Source organism: Zea mays, chromosome 1 (assembly GCF_902167145.1).
Source record: "Zea mays cultivar B73 chromosome 1, Zm-B73-REFERENCE-NAM-5.0, whole genome shotgun sequence".
NCBI lineage: Eukaryota > Viridiplantae > Streptophyta > Magnoliopsida > Poales > Poaceae > Zea > Zea mays.
The window spans coordinates 297,327,501-297,345,543 of record NC_050096.1 but is presented as its reverse complement, the minus strand read 5'-3'; the positions used below and the strand labels follow the sequence as shown (position 1 = coordinate 297,345,543).

Here is an 18,043-nt window from a genome sequence, read left to right as displayed (position 1 = left end):
ATATAGTTTCCATTGTAGACTGTTTCAATTATTTGTTAGATATTTTCCTTTCGTGTTTGTGCTATACTAATTTGATGTTAAATGTGTATATAGAGAAAAAAGAATGTCAATGTCGTCAGTTTTGTTTTGTTTTTCAAAAATGTCTAGATTAGCTTTCCAAATCTATGTTGTTTAAATCATTCTCTAACTACAAACCTAGATTCATTTGTCCTGCATAGATTTATTTATCCCGATTCATTTATGTGCCTAGATTCATGTGTTTTCCAGCTACTTATTTGAGTTGTTACATGTAGATCCCTACAACACCAATTATAGTTGGGGAAGGTGAACCTCCTCCCTCTTGGGATCCGGTACCAACTCCAAAAGGTATTAAATTCTTTGTGCGTATATATGGTTTGCTTTACTCCTTATTGATAGTCGCCTAGAGGGGGGGTGAATAGGGCGAAACTGAAATTTACAAAAAATAATCACAACTACAAGCCGGGGTTAGCGTTAGTGATAATAAATGAGTCCGCAAGAGAGGGCGCAAAACAAATCGCAAGCAAATAAGGAGAGTGACACGTGGATTTGTTTTACCGAGGTTCGGTTCTTGCAAACCTACTCCCCGTTGAGGAGGCCACAAAGGCCGGGTCTCTTTCAACCCTTCCCTCTCTCAAACGGTCCCTCGGACCGAGTGAGCTTTCCTTCTTCTCAATCAACCGGGAACAAAACTTCCCCGCAAGGGCCACCACACAATCGGTGCCTCTTGCCTCGGTTACAATTGAGTGTTGATCATAAGAGCAAAAGAGAAAGAAAGAATGCGATCCAAGCGCAAGAGCTCAAATGAACACGGCAAATCACTCTCTCTAGTCACTAGGGTTTTGTGTGGAATTGGAGAGGATTTGATCTCTTTGAATGTGTCTAGAATTGAATGCCTAGCTCTTGTAAGTGGTTGAGAAGTGGAAAACTTGGATGGCAATGAATGTGGGGTGGTTGGGGTATTTATAGCCCCAACCACCAAATGTGGCCGTTGGGGAGCCAGTCTGCTCGATGGCGCACCGGACAGTCCGGTGCACACCGGACATGTCCGGTGCCCCTGCCACGTCATCAGTGCCGTTGGAATCTGACCGTTGGAGTTCTGACTTGTGGGCCACCCTTGATGTCCGGTGGCGCACCGGACAGCTCCTGTTCATTGTCCGGTGCGCCAGTATGGGCAAACCTGACGTCTGCGCGCGCTGCGGCGCATTTAATGCCTCTGCAGGTAGCCGTTGGCGCGGGATAGCCGTTGCACTGGAGTCACACCGGACAGTCCGGTGCACACCGGACATGTCCGGTGAATTATAGCGGACGAGCCGTTGGCTTTTCCCGAAGCTGAAGAGTTCCTGAGGCCGCTTCTCCATGGCGCACCGGACACTGTCCGGTGTACACCGGACAGTCCGGTGAATTATAGCGCGAGAGCCCCAGAAATTCCCGAAGGTGACGAGTTCGAGCTGGAGTCCCCTGGTGCACCGGACACTGTCCGGTGGTGCACCGGACACTGTCCGGTGGCACACCGGACAGTCCGGTGCGCCCAGACCAGAGGGCCTACGGTTGGCTCTTTGCCCTTTTGTTGAACCCAACACTTGGTCATTTTATTGGCTATGTTGTGAACCTTTGACACCTGTATAACTTATACACTAGAACAAACTAGTTAGTCCAAAGATTTGTGTTGGGCAATTCAACCACCAAAATTATATAGGAACTAGGTGTAAGCCTAATTCCCTTTCAATCTCCCCCTTTTTGGTGATTGATGCCAACACAAACCAAAGCAAATATAGAAGTGCATAATTGAACTAGTTTGCATAAAATAAGTGCAAAGGTTGCTTGGAATTTAGCCAATGTAACTACTTACAAGATATGCAAGGAATGTTTCTTTCTTATATAACATTTTGGACCACGTTTGCACCACATGTTTTGTTTTTGCAAATTCTTTTTGTAAATCCATTTCAAAAGATCTTTTGCAAATAGTCAAAGGTACATAAATAAGAGTTTGCAAAAGCATTTTCAAGATTTGAAATTTTTCTCCCCCTGTTTCAAATGCTTTTCCTTTGACTAAACAAAACTCCCCCTAAAAGAGATCCACCTCTTAGTGTTCAAGAGGGTTTTGATATACCATTTTTGAAATACTACTTTCTCCCCCTTTTGAACACAATAGGATACCAAATGATAAAGACTTTTGGAAAACACTAAGTTTTTGAATTTGGTGGTGGTGGTGCGGTCCTTTTGCTTTGGGCTCATTTCTCCCCCTTTTTGGCATGAATCGCCAAAAACAGAATCATTAGAGCCCTTTAAGTGCAATCTTCCCCTTTGGTCAGAAATAAGTGAGTTAAGATTATACCAAAGACGAAGTCCTTTTGCGTTTGAGCTTTTACTCTCTCCCCCAAGGATGAAGTCCTTTTCCTTGATGCTCATTTCTTCCCCAAAGAAGAGAGAGTTGCTCGGAGTGGTGGCGAAGTATGAGTTACGGAGTGGAAGCCTTTGTCTTCGCCGAAGACTCCAATTCCCTTTCAATATACCTATGACTTGGTTTGAAATAAACTTGAAAACACATTAGTCATAGCATATAAAAGAGATATGATCAAAGGTATTCAAATGAGCTATGTGCAAGCTTAGCAAAAGAAATTTCTAGAATCAAGAATATTGAGCTCATGCCTAAGTCTGGTAAAAGATTGTTCATCAAGTGGCTTGGTAAAGATATCGGCTAATTGATCTTTAGTATTAATATAAGAAATCTCGATATCCCCCTTTTGTTGGTGATCCCTAAGAAAATGATACCGAATGGCTATGTGCTTAGTGCGGCTATGCTCGACGGGATTGTCGGCCATTTTAATTGCACTCTCATTATCACATAGCAAAGGGACTTTGTTTAATTTGTAACCGTAGTCCCGCAGGGTTTGCCTCATCCAAAGCAATTGCGCGCAACAATGTCCTGCGGCAATGTACTCGGCTTCGGCGGTGGAAAGAGCGACCGAATTTTGCTTCTTTGAAGCCCAAGACACCAAGGATCTTCCCAAGAACTGGCAAGTCCCCGATGTGCTCTTCCTATTGATTTTGCACCCTGCCCAATCGGCATCCGAATAACCAAGTAAATCAAATGTGGATCCCCGAGGGTACCAAAGCCCAAACTTAGGTGTATAAGCCAAATATCTCAAGATTCGTTTTACGGCCGTAAGGTGTGATTCCTTAGGGTCGGATTGGAATCTTGCACACATGCAAACGGAAAGCATAATGTCCGGTCGAGATGCACATAAATAAAGCAATGAACCAATCATCGACCGGTATACCTTTTGATCCACGGACTTACCTCCCGTGTCGAGGTCGAGATGCCCATTAGTTCCCATGGGTGTCTTGATGGGTTTGGCATCCTTCATCCCAAACTTAGCAAGAATGTCTTGAGTGTACTTCGTTTGGCTAATGAAGGTGCCCTCTCGGAGTTGCTTGACTTGGAATCCTAGAAAATACTTCAACTCCCCCATCATCGACATCTCGAATTTCTGTGTCATGATCCTACTAAACTCTTCACATGTAGACTCGTTAGTAGACCCAAATATAATATCATCAACATAAATTTGGCATACAAACAAGTCATTTTCAAGAGTTTTAGTAAAGAGTGTAGGATCGGCCTTGCCGACTTTGAAGCCATTGGTAATAAGGAAATCTCTAAGGCATTCATACCATGCTCTTGGGGCTTGCTTGAGCCCATAAAGCGCCTTAGAGAGCCTATAGACGTGATTAGGATACTCACTGTCTTCAAAGCCGGGAGGTTGCTCAACATAGACCTCTTCCTTGATTGGTCCATTGAGGAAGGCACTCTTCACGTCCATTTGATAAAGCTTGAAGCCATGGTAAGTAGCATAGGCCAATAATATGCGAATTGACTCAAGCCTAGCTACGGGTGCATAGGTTTCACCGAAATCCAAACCTTCGACTTGTGAATACCCTTTGGCCACGAGTCGAGCTTTGTTCCTTGTCACCACACCATGCTCATCTTGCTTGTTGCGGAAGACCCATTTGGTTCCTACAACATTTTGGTTAGGACGTGGAACTAAATGCCAGACCTCATTCCTTGTGAAATTGTTGAGCTCCTCTTGCATCGCCACCACCCAATCCGAATCTTGGAGAGCTTCCTCTATCCTGTGTGGCTCAATAGAGGAAACAAAAGAGTAATGTTCACAAAAATGAGCAACCCGAGATCGAGTAGTTACCCCCTTATGAATGTCGCCGAGGATGGTGTCGACGGGGTGATCTCGTTGGATTGCTTGGTGGACTCTTGGGTGTGGCGGTCTTTGTTCCTCTTCCTCCTTGTCTTCCTCATTTGCATCTCCCCCTTGATCATTGCCATCATCTTGAGGTGGCTCGTCTTCTTGATTTTGCTCTTCATCATTTTGAGCCTCATCCTCATTTTGAGTTGGTGGAGATGCTTGCATGGAGGAGGATGGTTGATCTTGTGTACTTGGAGGCTCTTCGGATTCCTTAGGACACACATCCCCGATGGACATGTTCCTTAGCGCGATGCATGGAGCCTGTTCTTCACCTATCTCATCAAGATCAACTTGCTCTACTTGAGAGCCGTTAGTTTCATCAAACACAACGTCACAAGAGACTTCAACTAGTCCAGTGGACTTGTTAAAGACCCTATATGCCCTTGTGTTTGAGTCATATCCTAGTAAAAAGCCTTCTATAGTTTTAGGAGCAAATTTAGATTTTCTACCTCTTTTAATAAGAATGAAGCATTTGCTACCAAAAACTCTAAAATATGAAATGTTGGGCTTTTTACCGGTTAGGAGTTCATATGATGTCTTCTTGAGGATTCGGTGAAGATATAACCGGTTGATGGCGTAGCAGGCGGTGTTGACCGCTTCGGCCCAAAACCGGTCCGGTGTCTTGTACTCATCAAGCATGGTTCTTGCCATGTCCAATAGAGTTCGATTTTTCCTCTCCACTACACCATTTTGTTGTGGCGTGTAGGGAGAAGAGAACTCATGCTTGATGCCCTCGTCCTCAAGAAAGCTTTCAATTTGAGAGTTCTTGAACTCCGTCCCATTGTCGCTTCTTATTTTCTTGATCCTTAAGCCGAACTCATTTTGAGCTCGTCTCAAGAATCCCTTTAAGGTCTCTTGGGTTTGAGATTTTTCCTGTAAAAAGAATACCCAAGTGAAGCGAGAATAATCATCCACAATAACTAGACAGTACTTACTCCCGCCGATGCTTATGTAAGCGATCGGGCCGAATAGATCCATGTGTAGGAGCTCCAGTGGCCTGTCAGTCGTCATTATGTTCTTGTGTGGATGATGAGTGCCAACTTGCTTCCCTGCTTGGCATGCGCTACAAATCCTGTCTTTCTCAAAATGAACATTGGTTAGTCCTAAAATGTGCTCTCCCTTTAGAAGCTTATGAAGATTCTTCATCCCAACATGGGCTAGTCGGCGGTGCCAGAGCCAACCCATGTTAGTCTTAGCAATTAAACATGTGTCGAGCTCAGCTCTATCAAAATCTACTAAGTATAGCTGACCCTCTAACACACCCTTAAATGCTATTGAATCATCACTTCTTCTAAAGACAGTGACACCTATATCAGTAAAAAGACAGTTGTAGCCCATTTGACATAATTGGGATACGGAAAGCAAATTGTAATCTAATGAATCTACAAGAAAAACATTGGAAATAGAATGGTCAGGAGATATAGCAATTTTACCCAAACCTTTGACCAAACCTTGATTTCCATCCCCGAATGTGATAGCTCGTTGGGGATCCTGGTTTTTCTCATATGAGGAGAACATCCTTTTCTCCCCGGTCATGTGGTTTGTGCACCCGCTGTCGAGTATCCAACTTGTGCCCCCGGATGCATAAACCTACAAAACAAGTTTAGTTCTTTGTTTTAGGTACCCAAACGGTTTTGGGTCCTTTGGCATTAGATACAAGAACTTTGGGTACCCAAACACAAGTCTTGGAGCCCTTGTGTTTGCCCCCAACAATTTTGGCAACTACCTTGCCAGATTTGCTAGTCAACACATAAGATGCATCAAAAGTTTTAAATGAAATGGCATGATCATTTGATGCATTAATAGTTTTCTTTCTAGGCAACTTGGCATGGGTTGGTTGCCTAGATCTAGATGTCTCACCCTTATACATAAAAGCATAATTAGGGCCAGAGTGAGACTTCCTAGAATGAATTTTCTTAATCTTATTCTCAGGATACCCGGCAGGGTACAAAATGTAACCCTCGTTATCCTGAGGCATGGGAGCCTTACCCTTAACAAAGTTAGACAAGTTCTTAGGAGGGGCATTAATTTTGACATTGTCTCCCCTTTGAAAGCCAATGCCGTCCTTAATGCCCGGGCGTCTCCCATTATAGAGCATGCTTCTAGCCAATTTAAATTTTTCATTTTCTAAGTCATGCTCTCTAATTTTAGCATTAAGTTGTGCTATGTGATCATTTTGTTTTTTAATTAAGGCAAGGTGATCATGGATAGCATCAATGTTAATATCTCTACATCTAGTGCAAATGGACACATGCTCAATAGTAGATGTAGAGGGTTTGCAAGACTTTAATTCAATAACCTTAGCATGCAACAAATCATTCTTAGTTCTAAGGTCAGAAATAGTAGTATTGCAAACATCAAAATCCTTAGCCTTAGCAATTAATTTCTCATTCTCATTTCTAAGGCTAGTGATAGAAGCATTCAATTCATCAATCCTAGCAAGCAAATCAACATCATCATTTCTAGGATCAATGCAAACATGAGAATCAACCTTAGCCAACAAATTAGCATTTTCATTTCTAAGGTTGTCTAAAATCTCATGGCAAGTGCTTAGCTCACTAGATAATTTTTCACATTTTTCTCTTTCTAGAGCATAAGCATTTTTAACCTTAACATGTTTCTTGTTTTCCTTGATTAGGAAGTCCTCTTGGGAGTCCAAGAGATCATCCTTTTCATGGATAGCACTAATTAGCTCATTTAATTTTTCTTTTTGTTCCATGTTAAGGTTGGCAAAAAGAATACGCAAGTTATCCTCCTCATTTTTATCATCCTCATCACTAGATGTTTCATATTTAGTGGAGGACCTTGATTTTACCTTCTTTTTGCCGTCCTTGGCCATGAGGCACTTGTGGCCGACGTTGGGGAAGAGGAGGCCTTTGGTGACGGCGATGTTGGCGGCGTCCTCGTCGTCGGAGGAGTCGCTTGAGCTTTCGTCGGAGTCCCACTCCCGACAAACATGGGCATCGCCGCCCTTCTTCTTGTAGTACTTCTTCTTCTCCTTCCTCTTGCCCTTCTTGTCGTTGTCCCTGTCACTGTCACTTGATAATGGACATTTAGCAATAAAGTGACCGGGCTTACCACACTTGTAGCAAACCTTCTTGGAACGGGATTTGTAGTCCTTCCCCTTCCGTTGCTTGAGGATTTGCCGGAAGCTTTTGATGATTAGGGCCATCTCCTCGTTGTCGAGCTTGGAGGCGTCAATTGGTTGTCTACTTGGTGTAGACTCCTCCTCCGTTGCCTTGAAGGCCACGGGTTGCGCCTCGGATGTGGAAGGCTCATCAAGCTCGTTGATCTTCTTGGAGCCCTTAATCATGCATTCAAAACTAACAAAATTCCCGATGACTTCCTCGGGGGTCATTTGTGTATATCTAGGATTGCCACGAATTAATTGTACTTGAGTAGGGTTAAGGAAAATAAGGGCTCTCAGAATAACCTTAACCACTTCGTGGTCATCCCATTTTGTGCTCCCGAGGTTGCGCACTTGGTTCACCAAGGTCTTGAGCCGGTTGTACATGTCTTGTGGCTCCTCCCCTTGGCGAAGACGGAAGCGACCGAGCTCCCCCTCGATCGTTTCCCGCTTGGTGATCTTGGTGAGTTCATCACCCTCATGCGCTGTCTTGAGTAGGTCCCAAATCTCCTTGGCGTTCTTCAACCCTTGTACTTTGTTGTATTCCTCCTTGCTTAAAGAGGCAAGGAGAATGGTTGTGGCTTGAGAGTTGAAGTGCTCGATTTGGGCCACTTCGTCCGTGTCGTAGTCCTCATCCCCTACGGATGGTACCTGTACACCATACTCAACAACATCCCATAATCTTTTGTGGAGAGAGGTTAGATGAAATCGCATCAAATTACTCCACATAGCGTAATCTTCACCATTAAAAGTTGGTGGTTTGCCTAATGGGACGGAAAGTAAAGGTGTATGTTTAGGAATGCGAGGGTAGCGTAGGGGGATCTTACTATACTTCTTACGCTCTTGGCGTTTAGAAGTGACGGACGCCGCGTCGGAGCCGGAGGTGGAGGTCGATGAAGTGTCGGTCTCGTAGAAGACCACCTTCCTCATCCTTTTGTGCTTGTCCCCACTCCGATGCGGCTTGTGAGAAGATTTTTCCTTCTTCTCCTTATGGTGAGAAGAGGAAGATCTTTTCTCCTTCCGCTTGGAGGATTTTTTCTTCTCTCTTCTCTTGGTGCGGGACTCTTCCGATGAAGATGAAGTGCTCCCTTGGCTTGTAGTGGGCTTGTCGTCGCCGGTCTCCATCTCCTTCTTGGCGTGATCTCCCGACATCACTTCGAGCGGTTAGGCTCTAATGAAGCACCGGGCTTTGATACCAATTGATAGTCGCCTAGAGGGGGGGTGAATAGGGCGAAACTGAAATTTACAAAAAATAATCACAACTACAAGCCGGGGTTAGCGTTAGTGATAATAAATGAGTCCGCAAGAGAGGGCGCAAAACAAATCGCAAGCAAATAAGGAGAGTGACACGTGGATTTGTTTTACCGAGGTTCGGTTCTTGCAAACCTACTCCCCGTTGAGGAGGCCACAAAGGCCGGGTCTCTTTCAACCCTTCCCTCTCTCAAACGGTCCCTCGGACCGAGTGAGCTTTCCTTCTTCTCAATCAACCGGGAACAAAACTTCCCCGCAAGGGCCACCACACAATCGGTGCCTCTTGCCTCGGTTACAATTGAGTGTTGATCATAAGAGCAAAAGAGAAAGAAAGAATGCGATCCAAGCGCAAGAGCTCAAATGAACACGGCAAATCACTCTCTCTAGTCACTAGGGTTTTGTGTGGAATTGGAGAGGATTTGATCTCTTTGAATGTGTCTAGAATTGAATGCCTAGCTCTTGTAAGTGGTTGAGAAGTGGAAAACTTGGATGGCAATGAATGTGGGGTGGTTGGGGTATTTATAGCCCCAACCACCAAATGTGGCCGTTGGGGAGCCAGTCTGCTCGATGGCGCACCGGACAGTCCGGTGCACACCGGACATGTCCGGTGCCCCTGCCACGTCATCAGTGCCGTTGGAATCTGACCGTTGGAGTTCTGACTTGTGGGCCACCCTTGATGTCCGGTGGCGCACCGGACAGCTCCTGTTCATTGTCCGGTGCGCCAGTATGGGCAAACCTGACGTCTGCGCGCGCTGCGGCGCATTTAATGCCTCTGCAGGTAGCCGTTGGCGCGGGATAGCCGTTGCACTGGAGTCACACCGGACAGTCCGGTGCACACCGGACATGTCCGGTGAATTATAGCGGACGAGCCGTTGGCTTTTCCCGAAGCTGAAGAGTTCCTGAGGCCGCTTCTCCATGGCGCACCGGACACTGTCCGGTGTACACCGGACAGTCCGGTGAATTATAGCGCGAGAGCCCCAGAAATTCCCGAAGGTGACGAGTTCGAGCTGGAGTCCCCTGGTGCACCGGACACTGTCCGGTGGTGCACCGGACACTGTCCGGTGGCACACCGGACAGTCCGGTGCGCCCAGACCAGAGGGCCTACGGTTGGCTCTTTGCCCTTTTGTTGAACCCAACACTTGGTCATTTTATTGGCTATGTTGTGAACCTTTGACACCTGTATAACTTATACACTAGAACAAACTAGTTAGTCCAAAGATTTGTGTTGGGCAATTCAACCACCAAAATTATATAGGAACTAGGTGTAAGCCTAATTCCCTTTCACTTATTATTTGTACTTTTGAAATGATACATGATTTGCTTTAATTCTATTTTATTATTTAACTTCTACCTGACAATAAATCTATATTCTTTAGTTCTACAATGAGTATGTCATTGCGAGATCATATTAGAAAGAGGAGGGAAGAAGAAGATGACAATATGATGTTGTTTATTTTCCCTGCCTTATATCTAATGGGTTCAACTAGAAGTGGGGGACAAAAGAAGAAACGCCATACATCAGATGAGACAGGCGAGGTTAAGGTTCGAAGACTCCTTGAGGGACATGTACAGAACTGTCAAGTTACATTTAGGATGGAACAACACATCTTTAGAGAGCTGGCAACTTATCTTAGAAGGAGAAGAATCGTCGTTGATACAAGGATCACGGTCGAGGAGAAGTTGGGGTTCTTCTTATACATGCTAAGTCGCAACGCCTCATATCAGGATCTCCAAGTGTACTTTGGTCATAGTAATGACACCTTCCATCATCACATCAACCACTTCTTTAAGAAGGTCATTCATGTTCTCTCTCGTCGTTTCATTCAGCCTCCTGATCCTAATCAAGTGCATCAAAAAATACAAGATAATCCTAGATTCTATCCATTCTTTAAGAATTGTCTTGGTGCCATTGATGGAACTCATATTCCTATTTCTATATCTCCTGATAAACATTCTCCTTTTCGAAATCAGAAGGGAACACTTAGCATAAATGTGATGGTGGCATGTGATTTCGATCTCAATATCACTTTTGTTTCTAGTGGATGGGAGGGATCGGCCATAGATTCTAGAGTGCTAAGATCAGCTTTGAGCAAGGGCTTCTAGGTACCTCCAGGAAAAATCTATCTAGTTGATGGAGGGTATGCAAATACTCCATCTTTTCTTGCTCCATACTGAGGAGCTCGGTACCACTTGAAGGAATTTGGGGCTGGACATCGAAGACCACAGAACCCGAAGGAGCTCTTCAACCATCGCCACGCACTTCTGAGGAACCATGTGGAAAGGGCTTTGGGGGTGCTTAAAAAGCGCTTCCCCATTCTCAAAGTTGCCATGTTCCACACACTGGAAAACCAAGTAAAGATACCTATAGCTGCTGCCATCTTCCACAATCTAATCCGATCACTTCATGGTGATGAGGATTGGTTAGATCATCAGCCGGATAATATTGATCCATCAAACTTTGTTGCTCTACCAAGTGGTGATCAAATGAGTGACCCAGGCACTACACAAGGCAATGCTTTAAGAGATACCATCGCCCAAGAAATGTGGGCTCAATACCAACAACATCTAAATTAGTATTTTTGTGGTTGTATAAGTTGTAATAATTTAATTAGTAGTATTGTAACATGTAAAACAACACTTTAAGTTAGTAGTATTGTAAAATGTAATAAGTTTTTTCTTTAAAAAGCTATGGTTGGAAAAGGCTCCCCAAGGTTCAACATAGGTGGTTCCCCCAAAGTTGCATAGGTTCATTCCTACAACAAGTGCTACTAAAAAGAAGACTTCTCCTAAATGTAGTGGGGCAAAAAAGAGTGGAAGTTCTCCAAGAGGTATTGTGTTCAATGTTTCTTCATGCTTTCTTGTAAGTTTTGTATTACTGATGTGTGACCATTGTTTATGTAGTAGTGAAACAAAGAGCGGATTGGAATCCAGGCCTTAAGAGGTCTCTTGTTGACATTCTCCATGAATTTAAAGATAGTGGATATAGAGGTGACAATGATTGGAACTCCGAAGGGTGAAATAGAATGGTCAAGGAGTTTCATGTGAGGAACAAGTATGTCTCCTTTACAAAGTCTCAAATTCAGGATAAAGAAGGTCAGCTGAAGAGAGACTACAAGATGCTCAAAGCAGTAAAGCAATAGAGTGGGTCCGCCTGGAATGAGAAAAGGAATATGGTTGAAGGACCACCGGCTTTGTGGGAGAATCACATGGTGGTAAGTTGATTTCTTGAAATTCAATTACCAAATTAGTTATGTAGGATAACCTTATAATGATAATCTCGTATTTGATCAATGTTTTTTAATTGTGCAGACATTTCCTAAAATCAAGAAGTTTAACAACAACAAGGCAACCTTCCCGCTCTTTGATGCTTTGGGAGAGCTTTATGATGGTAAGTTTCCAAACATCATAAAGCTTACTGGATTTTCTACAAAACATCATAATCCTTATGGGTACAATGTCTGGAGATGAAAATTTGTTAGTAGTCGAGTGCTTTTGGTTAGAGAATTTTGGTTGGCAAAACAGTCTTTTTAGTTTTCATCACATAAGCACATTTACACTAGAGCCATCAATATTCATACGGTGCAGAGATGGACCCATGTTTCACTCACTGCATATGGCGATAGGTTTAGCTTGAGGATAAATTCAGCTAGTTGTCCAAGCTGTTTTAGGCAACTGACCCATGTTTCAGGCTGCATATATATAACAAAACTGATGTTCTAGGAATTGCTTATTTAGAGCTTAAGACATGTCAATGCTTCCCTAAGTCATTGTAATTAAGGAAAATTCTGGATTCTGTATGAGCTGCACAATTCTTATTACAATTCTAACCTCTAGGTCGGCTGTAAAATGGAAAGCTCACAGAAATCAAAAACAATTAAAATCTAACAACAGCTAAGCACTAATGTAACTGCATTCCTGTAATGGATTAGTAGAACTTCTGAATTTCAATATGATCCTTCTGAATGTCCCATTCAAAATGTCCCATTCTTTCCACTCGTGCTCTGGGTAGAGACATATTTTTGCTAAGTTTATATTTCTTTGTTATTGTGTAGGACACTTGGCTGAAGGGACTTGGAATTGCACTTCTCTTGAGGAACCGCAAGAGGAAGAACCGAATGAGCAACTTCAGGATGCAGAAGATGGACCATAAGGCTTTGATCTGAATGTTGTTCATGATGTAGATGATGAAGTTGATGATGCACTCACTGAAAGGAATGAAGATATGCTTCAAGGAAGGGCTAATACTCTGTCACGAGATGAAGAAAGTGGACAACGAAGACCTGCTGCGTCAAGAAACAAGCAAGAAAAGGAACCAAAGAAGCCTAGAAAGACTGATAACATAGAAAATATGATGAACAAATACCTAGAAATGAGGAGCAAGCAAGTAGAAAATGAAGCTGCAAGAGAAAAGGAAGCAAGAGAAAAGGAGACAAGAGAAAAGGAGGCAGCTCAAAGTGAAGATTTCTCCATCAAAAGGTGCATATCAGTTCTGAACACAATGGAAGAAGTGACCAAACTGGAGAATACAAAAGCATATTCAGTCTTCACCAAGAGCAAAGAGAATAGAGAGACTTTCATATGTGCATGTGAAGCGGATCAAGAATCAGCTTTGATTTGGCTAAGAAATGAGATGGCTTAGTAGGTATGATATTTGTGTCTTTACCTTCCACTCAACCATATTCACTTGGGCCTTTATCTTCCAATCTAATTGTTCCATTTGTTTGGACAGGTTTGGGTGATCAATCGATGATGCTTAGCACATCTGGAGGTTTCTTATTTTGAACTGACATGCTTAGTTCTAAAGTGATGTTTCTTCTTAGCACATATGTTCTATCTCTTAGCTGTTGAAGATGTTAGTCTATCAAGATTGTTCTTTGCGTTTGTTGGCAAGACTATAATTTGTTTGTTGCTTTGTTGTTTAAAACTATTTGGTTGGTGATGCTTAGCTGTTGCATCTGTTGAACATGTTGCTTTGCTGGTGCATTTAAAACCATTTGGCTTGTATACTTGATCAAGTATGTTGCTTTGTTTTACTGTTGTTGCAAAGTATGTTGCTTTGTTGGAACAGCAGCCTTTCAACCGTTATCTGTTGCTGCTGGAAAGCATGTCTGTTGCTGCCGAACAGGGCAAAATTGCTGGAGCTAGAAGCGTTTGAGTTGGATTACTTCTTAGGCTGGAAAGAGTGAAAGACCCGGCTACACTAAATCCTGGCCTAGAACAGTTACGGCCCTGGAATTGATCTCATGCTGCCGAACGGGCCCTAAGCATATTCGATTTTTTAAATGAATAACGCGGGTCATCTACAACTAAGGGCTTGTTCGTTTTGGTGATAATCCACATGGATTGGGTGGGATTGAGCCGGTTTAAATCTATAACAAGTCAAAATTCACTCTAATCCCACCCAATACACTCCAATACACATGTAATATCAATAACCGAACAAGGCCTAAAGAGAGACATGTTACGTTTTCTACACGACAATAGGTTTTTTGTACACTACAACTACAAGGTAACACAAAGCGATATAGCCATTCCACATTCCCCACCTGGGGCGCCAAACGGGAGACGGCGGGCAAGGGGAAAAAATCCCCCTCCTAATCACGAGCCGTCCGTGCTCGATCCGACGGCCACAAACAGAGCGGACCCATCGATATCAGACTAGGGGAGGCAGAGGAGCAACCGGCTGCCTGCCTGTCAGTCCTGTCTGGTGTGTGCACCGCGCGTCCGCGCGTCCGCCTGGCTGCCTTCGTCTCGCCCAGAACGCGTAGGCGCAGCAACAAACTAGGAAGCAACACCCAGCTGCCTCGGCGCAACCCGTCCTCTTCTACTCCAGAGGCACCTCGGCATCCGCCGACCGGTTTCCGAGAGGTTTGCTGGAGTGCACCAGCGGTGGGGCAGCAAATCTGTAACTGTACGCACCACTTCTTTCCCGTCCCCATTCTTCTGGGATTTGGGAGCTCTCTTCTCCGGTTTGGATTTCGGAGTCCGTCTCGTCTTGGGGTTGGACTGAGTGCGCTCGTCCTGTGAATCTGGATCCTGGGCACCAGTCGCGTTGGTGTAGCTGGAGCCTGGAGCCGGAAAGGTGTGGCCCTGATTTATCTCTTTGTCGATCTCGTTTTGGCGGATGGGTCGTGCTTGAAGCTGAGCGGTAGATTTCTCCCTCTACCGCCTCGTCGACTCTCTCTTTGGGTTCTCACGGGTGCTTGAGACCAGATATTTAGGTCGATGAACACAAGGGCGACGTTTGGCCTACTCTCATGCGCGCAATCTTGGTGCCTCTTGCCAGTTTTTGGGACTCCGGGGTTAGATTTTTTTGTTCTTGTGTCCCTGATTTCTTTGTAGCGGCCTAGCGGGTGAGTTCTTGAAGAGAAAGATTAGATTTTTTTTGGCTCCGAGACGTAGTAATTTTCTGTTTGCTAATTCTACTGCATGCTCCGTTCCGCCTTCTAGATCGACCGAGGAGTAGGATTCTGCCCTCTGTAAGCGTCCTTGTGCAAAGTTTACGCTTTCACTTAATATGAAGTTCTATTTTTATTTTGATCTCATCCTTGTTCGGGGTAAAGACCGTAAGATAAGAGGGCACTACATGTTTGGATGGGGAGGAAGAGCCTCTCTCTCCTCCTCTCCTTCTTTTTCTGGCCTTCTGGGCGATATAGTTTTCTAATGATTTTTGGGGCAAGGTTTTGATCTGATTTGAGTGCCCAAGTTCACTAAATCCACTGGAACTTCGATCCAAAGTTGCTCTGTTGACTTCATTCACTACCTGGTGCCTAACTACCCGTGTTCACTTCCAGGACACACGATGAATCAGGAGGCGAAGGACTCGAGGCCCTCAAGGTCTCCCAGCGAGCCAAACCTCTTCCTGCAATGGGGCAGCCGGAAGAGGCTGCGATGCGTCAAGACGCGTGACGATGGCTCGCCATCGCCGTCGCCGTCTGAAGGTCTTAGACGCGCCATACCCCGTGCTACTAGGCCCCTCCTTGGAGCTGACATTGCGGCATTCCGGCGCCCTAGCACCTTTAACCGCAGGTGTAGTTTCACCGCTTTGTTTTCACTGCCCACTACAACTACAATATACATGAGCAAGTGCCCTGAGCCCCAGAGGCCCCTGATACATTATGCAAAATGCCTTTCTGTCAGCAGGAAATCAGATTCACTAGTGAACGAGTACAGGCACTCGATGGCGCTATCGCTGGAGAAGGACAAGTATTACACAACGAGGGGTTCACCGTTCGATGGAAACGGGTTCGACTTTGGTAGCATAGCTGAGGAGAAGGGAACCACCGCGTTGCCTAGATTCTTCGTAGCATTGTCGAACAAGGAGAAGGAGGAGGACTTCATGGCAATGAAGGGCTGCAAGCTGCCACAGAGGCCAAAGAAGCGGCCCAAGCTGATGCAGAAGTGCTTGCTTGTAATGCTCACTCCACTGATTCAGTCTGTAAGTTTTCACTTCCATTGCTATGACCATGCTCATCCTTTTGACCCTGCCTTCTGCTTTATTTCTGGACGAACTATAGATGGTGAGCCCAGGAGCTTGGTTATCAGATTTGTCGCATGAGAGATATGAAGTTAGAGAGAAGAAGAGTTCTAAAAAGGTAGCCTGCATTTAGATATATTTGTTTTAATTCAAGAAGTGCATTTTTACCTGTACCTGTATATTCAGCTTCAAATCGGCATTCTCTTACTGCCTGTTGGCTGTTGCTGATATGAGTGAAACAACCTTGCAGAGAGCTAGAGGCTTGAAGGCTTTGACCATGGAGAGTGATTCAGAGTAGAGGTCGAGGCAAATGAATTTTTGGGCTTGACTTCAGCTGGTGGCAAAAAACTGTAGTTTAGGTGGCACTGCCTGCTGCTTATCAGACAAACCTCAGCATCTAATTTGGTGCTATGAGTGCTCTGATCAAGATCTATTGATGTCAACAGCAAAGAGCATGTTAGATTCCTGATCTAGTGGGAAACCTGCAGCTCCATCTGTGGGCACCTTTGTGAGAAACAATGGAAGCTGGATAGTGGATACAGTATATGGTTTCTCAAAATTATATAGGGAGGAATGTTCAGCCGTTCAGAAACAATGAAAGCTGGATGTTGGCTGAGAATCAATGAATTATGATGTTTAATTGTCATAAACTTGTAGCTGTAAGATCTATGGTGAATACAGAACACTCAATCAAGACTGATCAATGGCGCTCCCTCCCAAATCCTAATAGCGCTCTATAGCCGCCAACCGCCACCGGCTCCGCTCTCGGCCGGCCTCCCCAGTCCGCACCACCTACCCCCACGCTCCAGTCCCGGGCGCTGCTCCGCCTCCGCTCCTCTCCCTCCTCCCTCCCCCCGCGCGGAACCGGATCCAAGCGAGTCCGGCCTGGAGGAGAATATTTGTGTTTATGCACACCCCAACGTTGACTCCTCTAAAATGCCCGGCAGAGAGAAAAACTGGTGATGTCAGATGGGCATTTTATTAAGGAGCCAACTTAGGGTGTGCGTAAACCCTAAATATTCTCTTGGTGGTGGTGGAAACCCTAGCTGTCGAATCCGCCGCCGGCGAGACGGCTGCCGCCCAGGCGCCTCAGCGGAAGAAAGAGACGCTCCATGAGCTGCTCTCGAGGCACAAGTTAGTTCTCCCTTCCCCTCTTGCTTGCTGTGGATTGGGTGATTAAGTTCGTGCCTTTCTACTAGATTTCCGTTTAACTTGCCCATCGAAATCGGTTTTTCTCCCCTTCGGTAGATTACTTTGGGTTCTAACAAATTGCAGGGTGTCTGGTTAATCGCGTCCGACACTCTAGTATGGTCGTGGACAGTGAATTGCAACAAAAAGTATTGCCTTTTCTCTCTTTTGAAGATAAAGACAAAATCAACGAGCTATGGGGTAGTTTGTATTTGCATATTTTTCTCGTCTTTGTAATTTAGTGTGGTTATTATTATAGCCGGGCAGTATTTCTGCGCCTTTTCTTCATTGTACTCCAAACAGTTGCAAATTAATTTATCTAGGAAGTTTGACATTTTTGTCTCGACCTAGATGTCTAGAACCTCTCAGGGCAGTCCCAATACATAGTATCTATAGGTAGTTTCTTAAGGAGAGAGTGCAATTTAGACCCAACCATCCGAATTCCATAAGAACAAATTTAATAAGCACTTGCATGCGCCACAAATAGAGAGGAATCAGCTGTGGTAAAGTAACTATGTGGCATATATGCTAGCCTCAATTCACTAACAATTTATTTGGGTACCAGTCAGTCTTTCTGGTTCATATTCAACTCAGTCCAACTCCACATGGTTATACTGTGAGGAAGTCCCAATAAATCTTAATTTCTTAATTTTTTTTCTCGAAAGCGCAGAGGAACTGTGCCTCATTATATTAAGAAGAGGAAAAGGTCCGTAGAAGACC

At 44.6% G+C, this 18,043-nt stretch overlaps 1 protein-coding gene and 1 long non-coding RNA gene across 11 annotated transcripts; both read left to right on the top strand.

Annotated features, from left to right (window-relative positions):
- Nucleotides 1–250: 250 nt before the first annotated feature.
- LOC103644212 (uncharacterized) lies at nucleotides 251–13,505 on the top strand. Its single transcript, XR_561533.2, has 3 exons — nucleotides 251–366; nucleotides 13,225–13,300; nucleotides 13,388–13,505. It is a non-coding gene; the product is annotated as an uncharacterized lncRNA (long non-coding RNA).
- Nucleotides 13,506–14,325: 820 nt separating this feature from the next.
- On the top strand, nucleotides 14,326–17,270 carry LOC100193385 (uncharacterized). Of its 10 annotated transcripts, none has more exons than XM_023300709.2 (5): nucleotides 14,326–14,569; nucleotides 15,453–15,687; nucleotides 15,802–16,069; nucleotides 16,176–16,253; nucleotides 16,386–16,839. In XM_023300709.2, the coding sequence occupies exons 2-5, from the start codon at nucleotides 15,461–15,463 to the stop codon at nucleotides 16,431–16,433; spliced, it is 621 nt and encodes a 206-aa protein (XP_023156477.1). In that variant the 5' UTR covers nucleotides 14,326–14,569; nucleotides 15,453–15,460; the 3' UTR covers nucleotides 16,434–16,839. The 10 variants fall into 10 exon arrangements, with proteins under 10 accessions (XP_023156477.1, NP_001336762.1, XP_023156473.1 ...); NM_001349833.1 differs by having other exon boundaries at nucleotides 14,329–14,569; nucleotides 15,799–16,069; nucleotides 16,386–16,827; XM_023300705.2 differs by having other exon boundaries at nucleotides 14,330–14,569; nucleotides 15,802–16,096.
- The last annotated feature ends 773 nt before the right edge of the window (nucleotides 17,271–18,043 follow it).

What these genes read in the sequence shown, in the direction of transcription:
- LOC100193385 (XM_023300687.2), top strand. Translation starts at nt 15,461, where the DNA reads ATGAATCAGGAGGCGAAGGACTCGAGGCCCTCAAGGTCTCCCAGCGAG.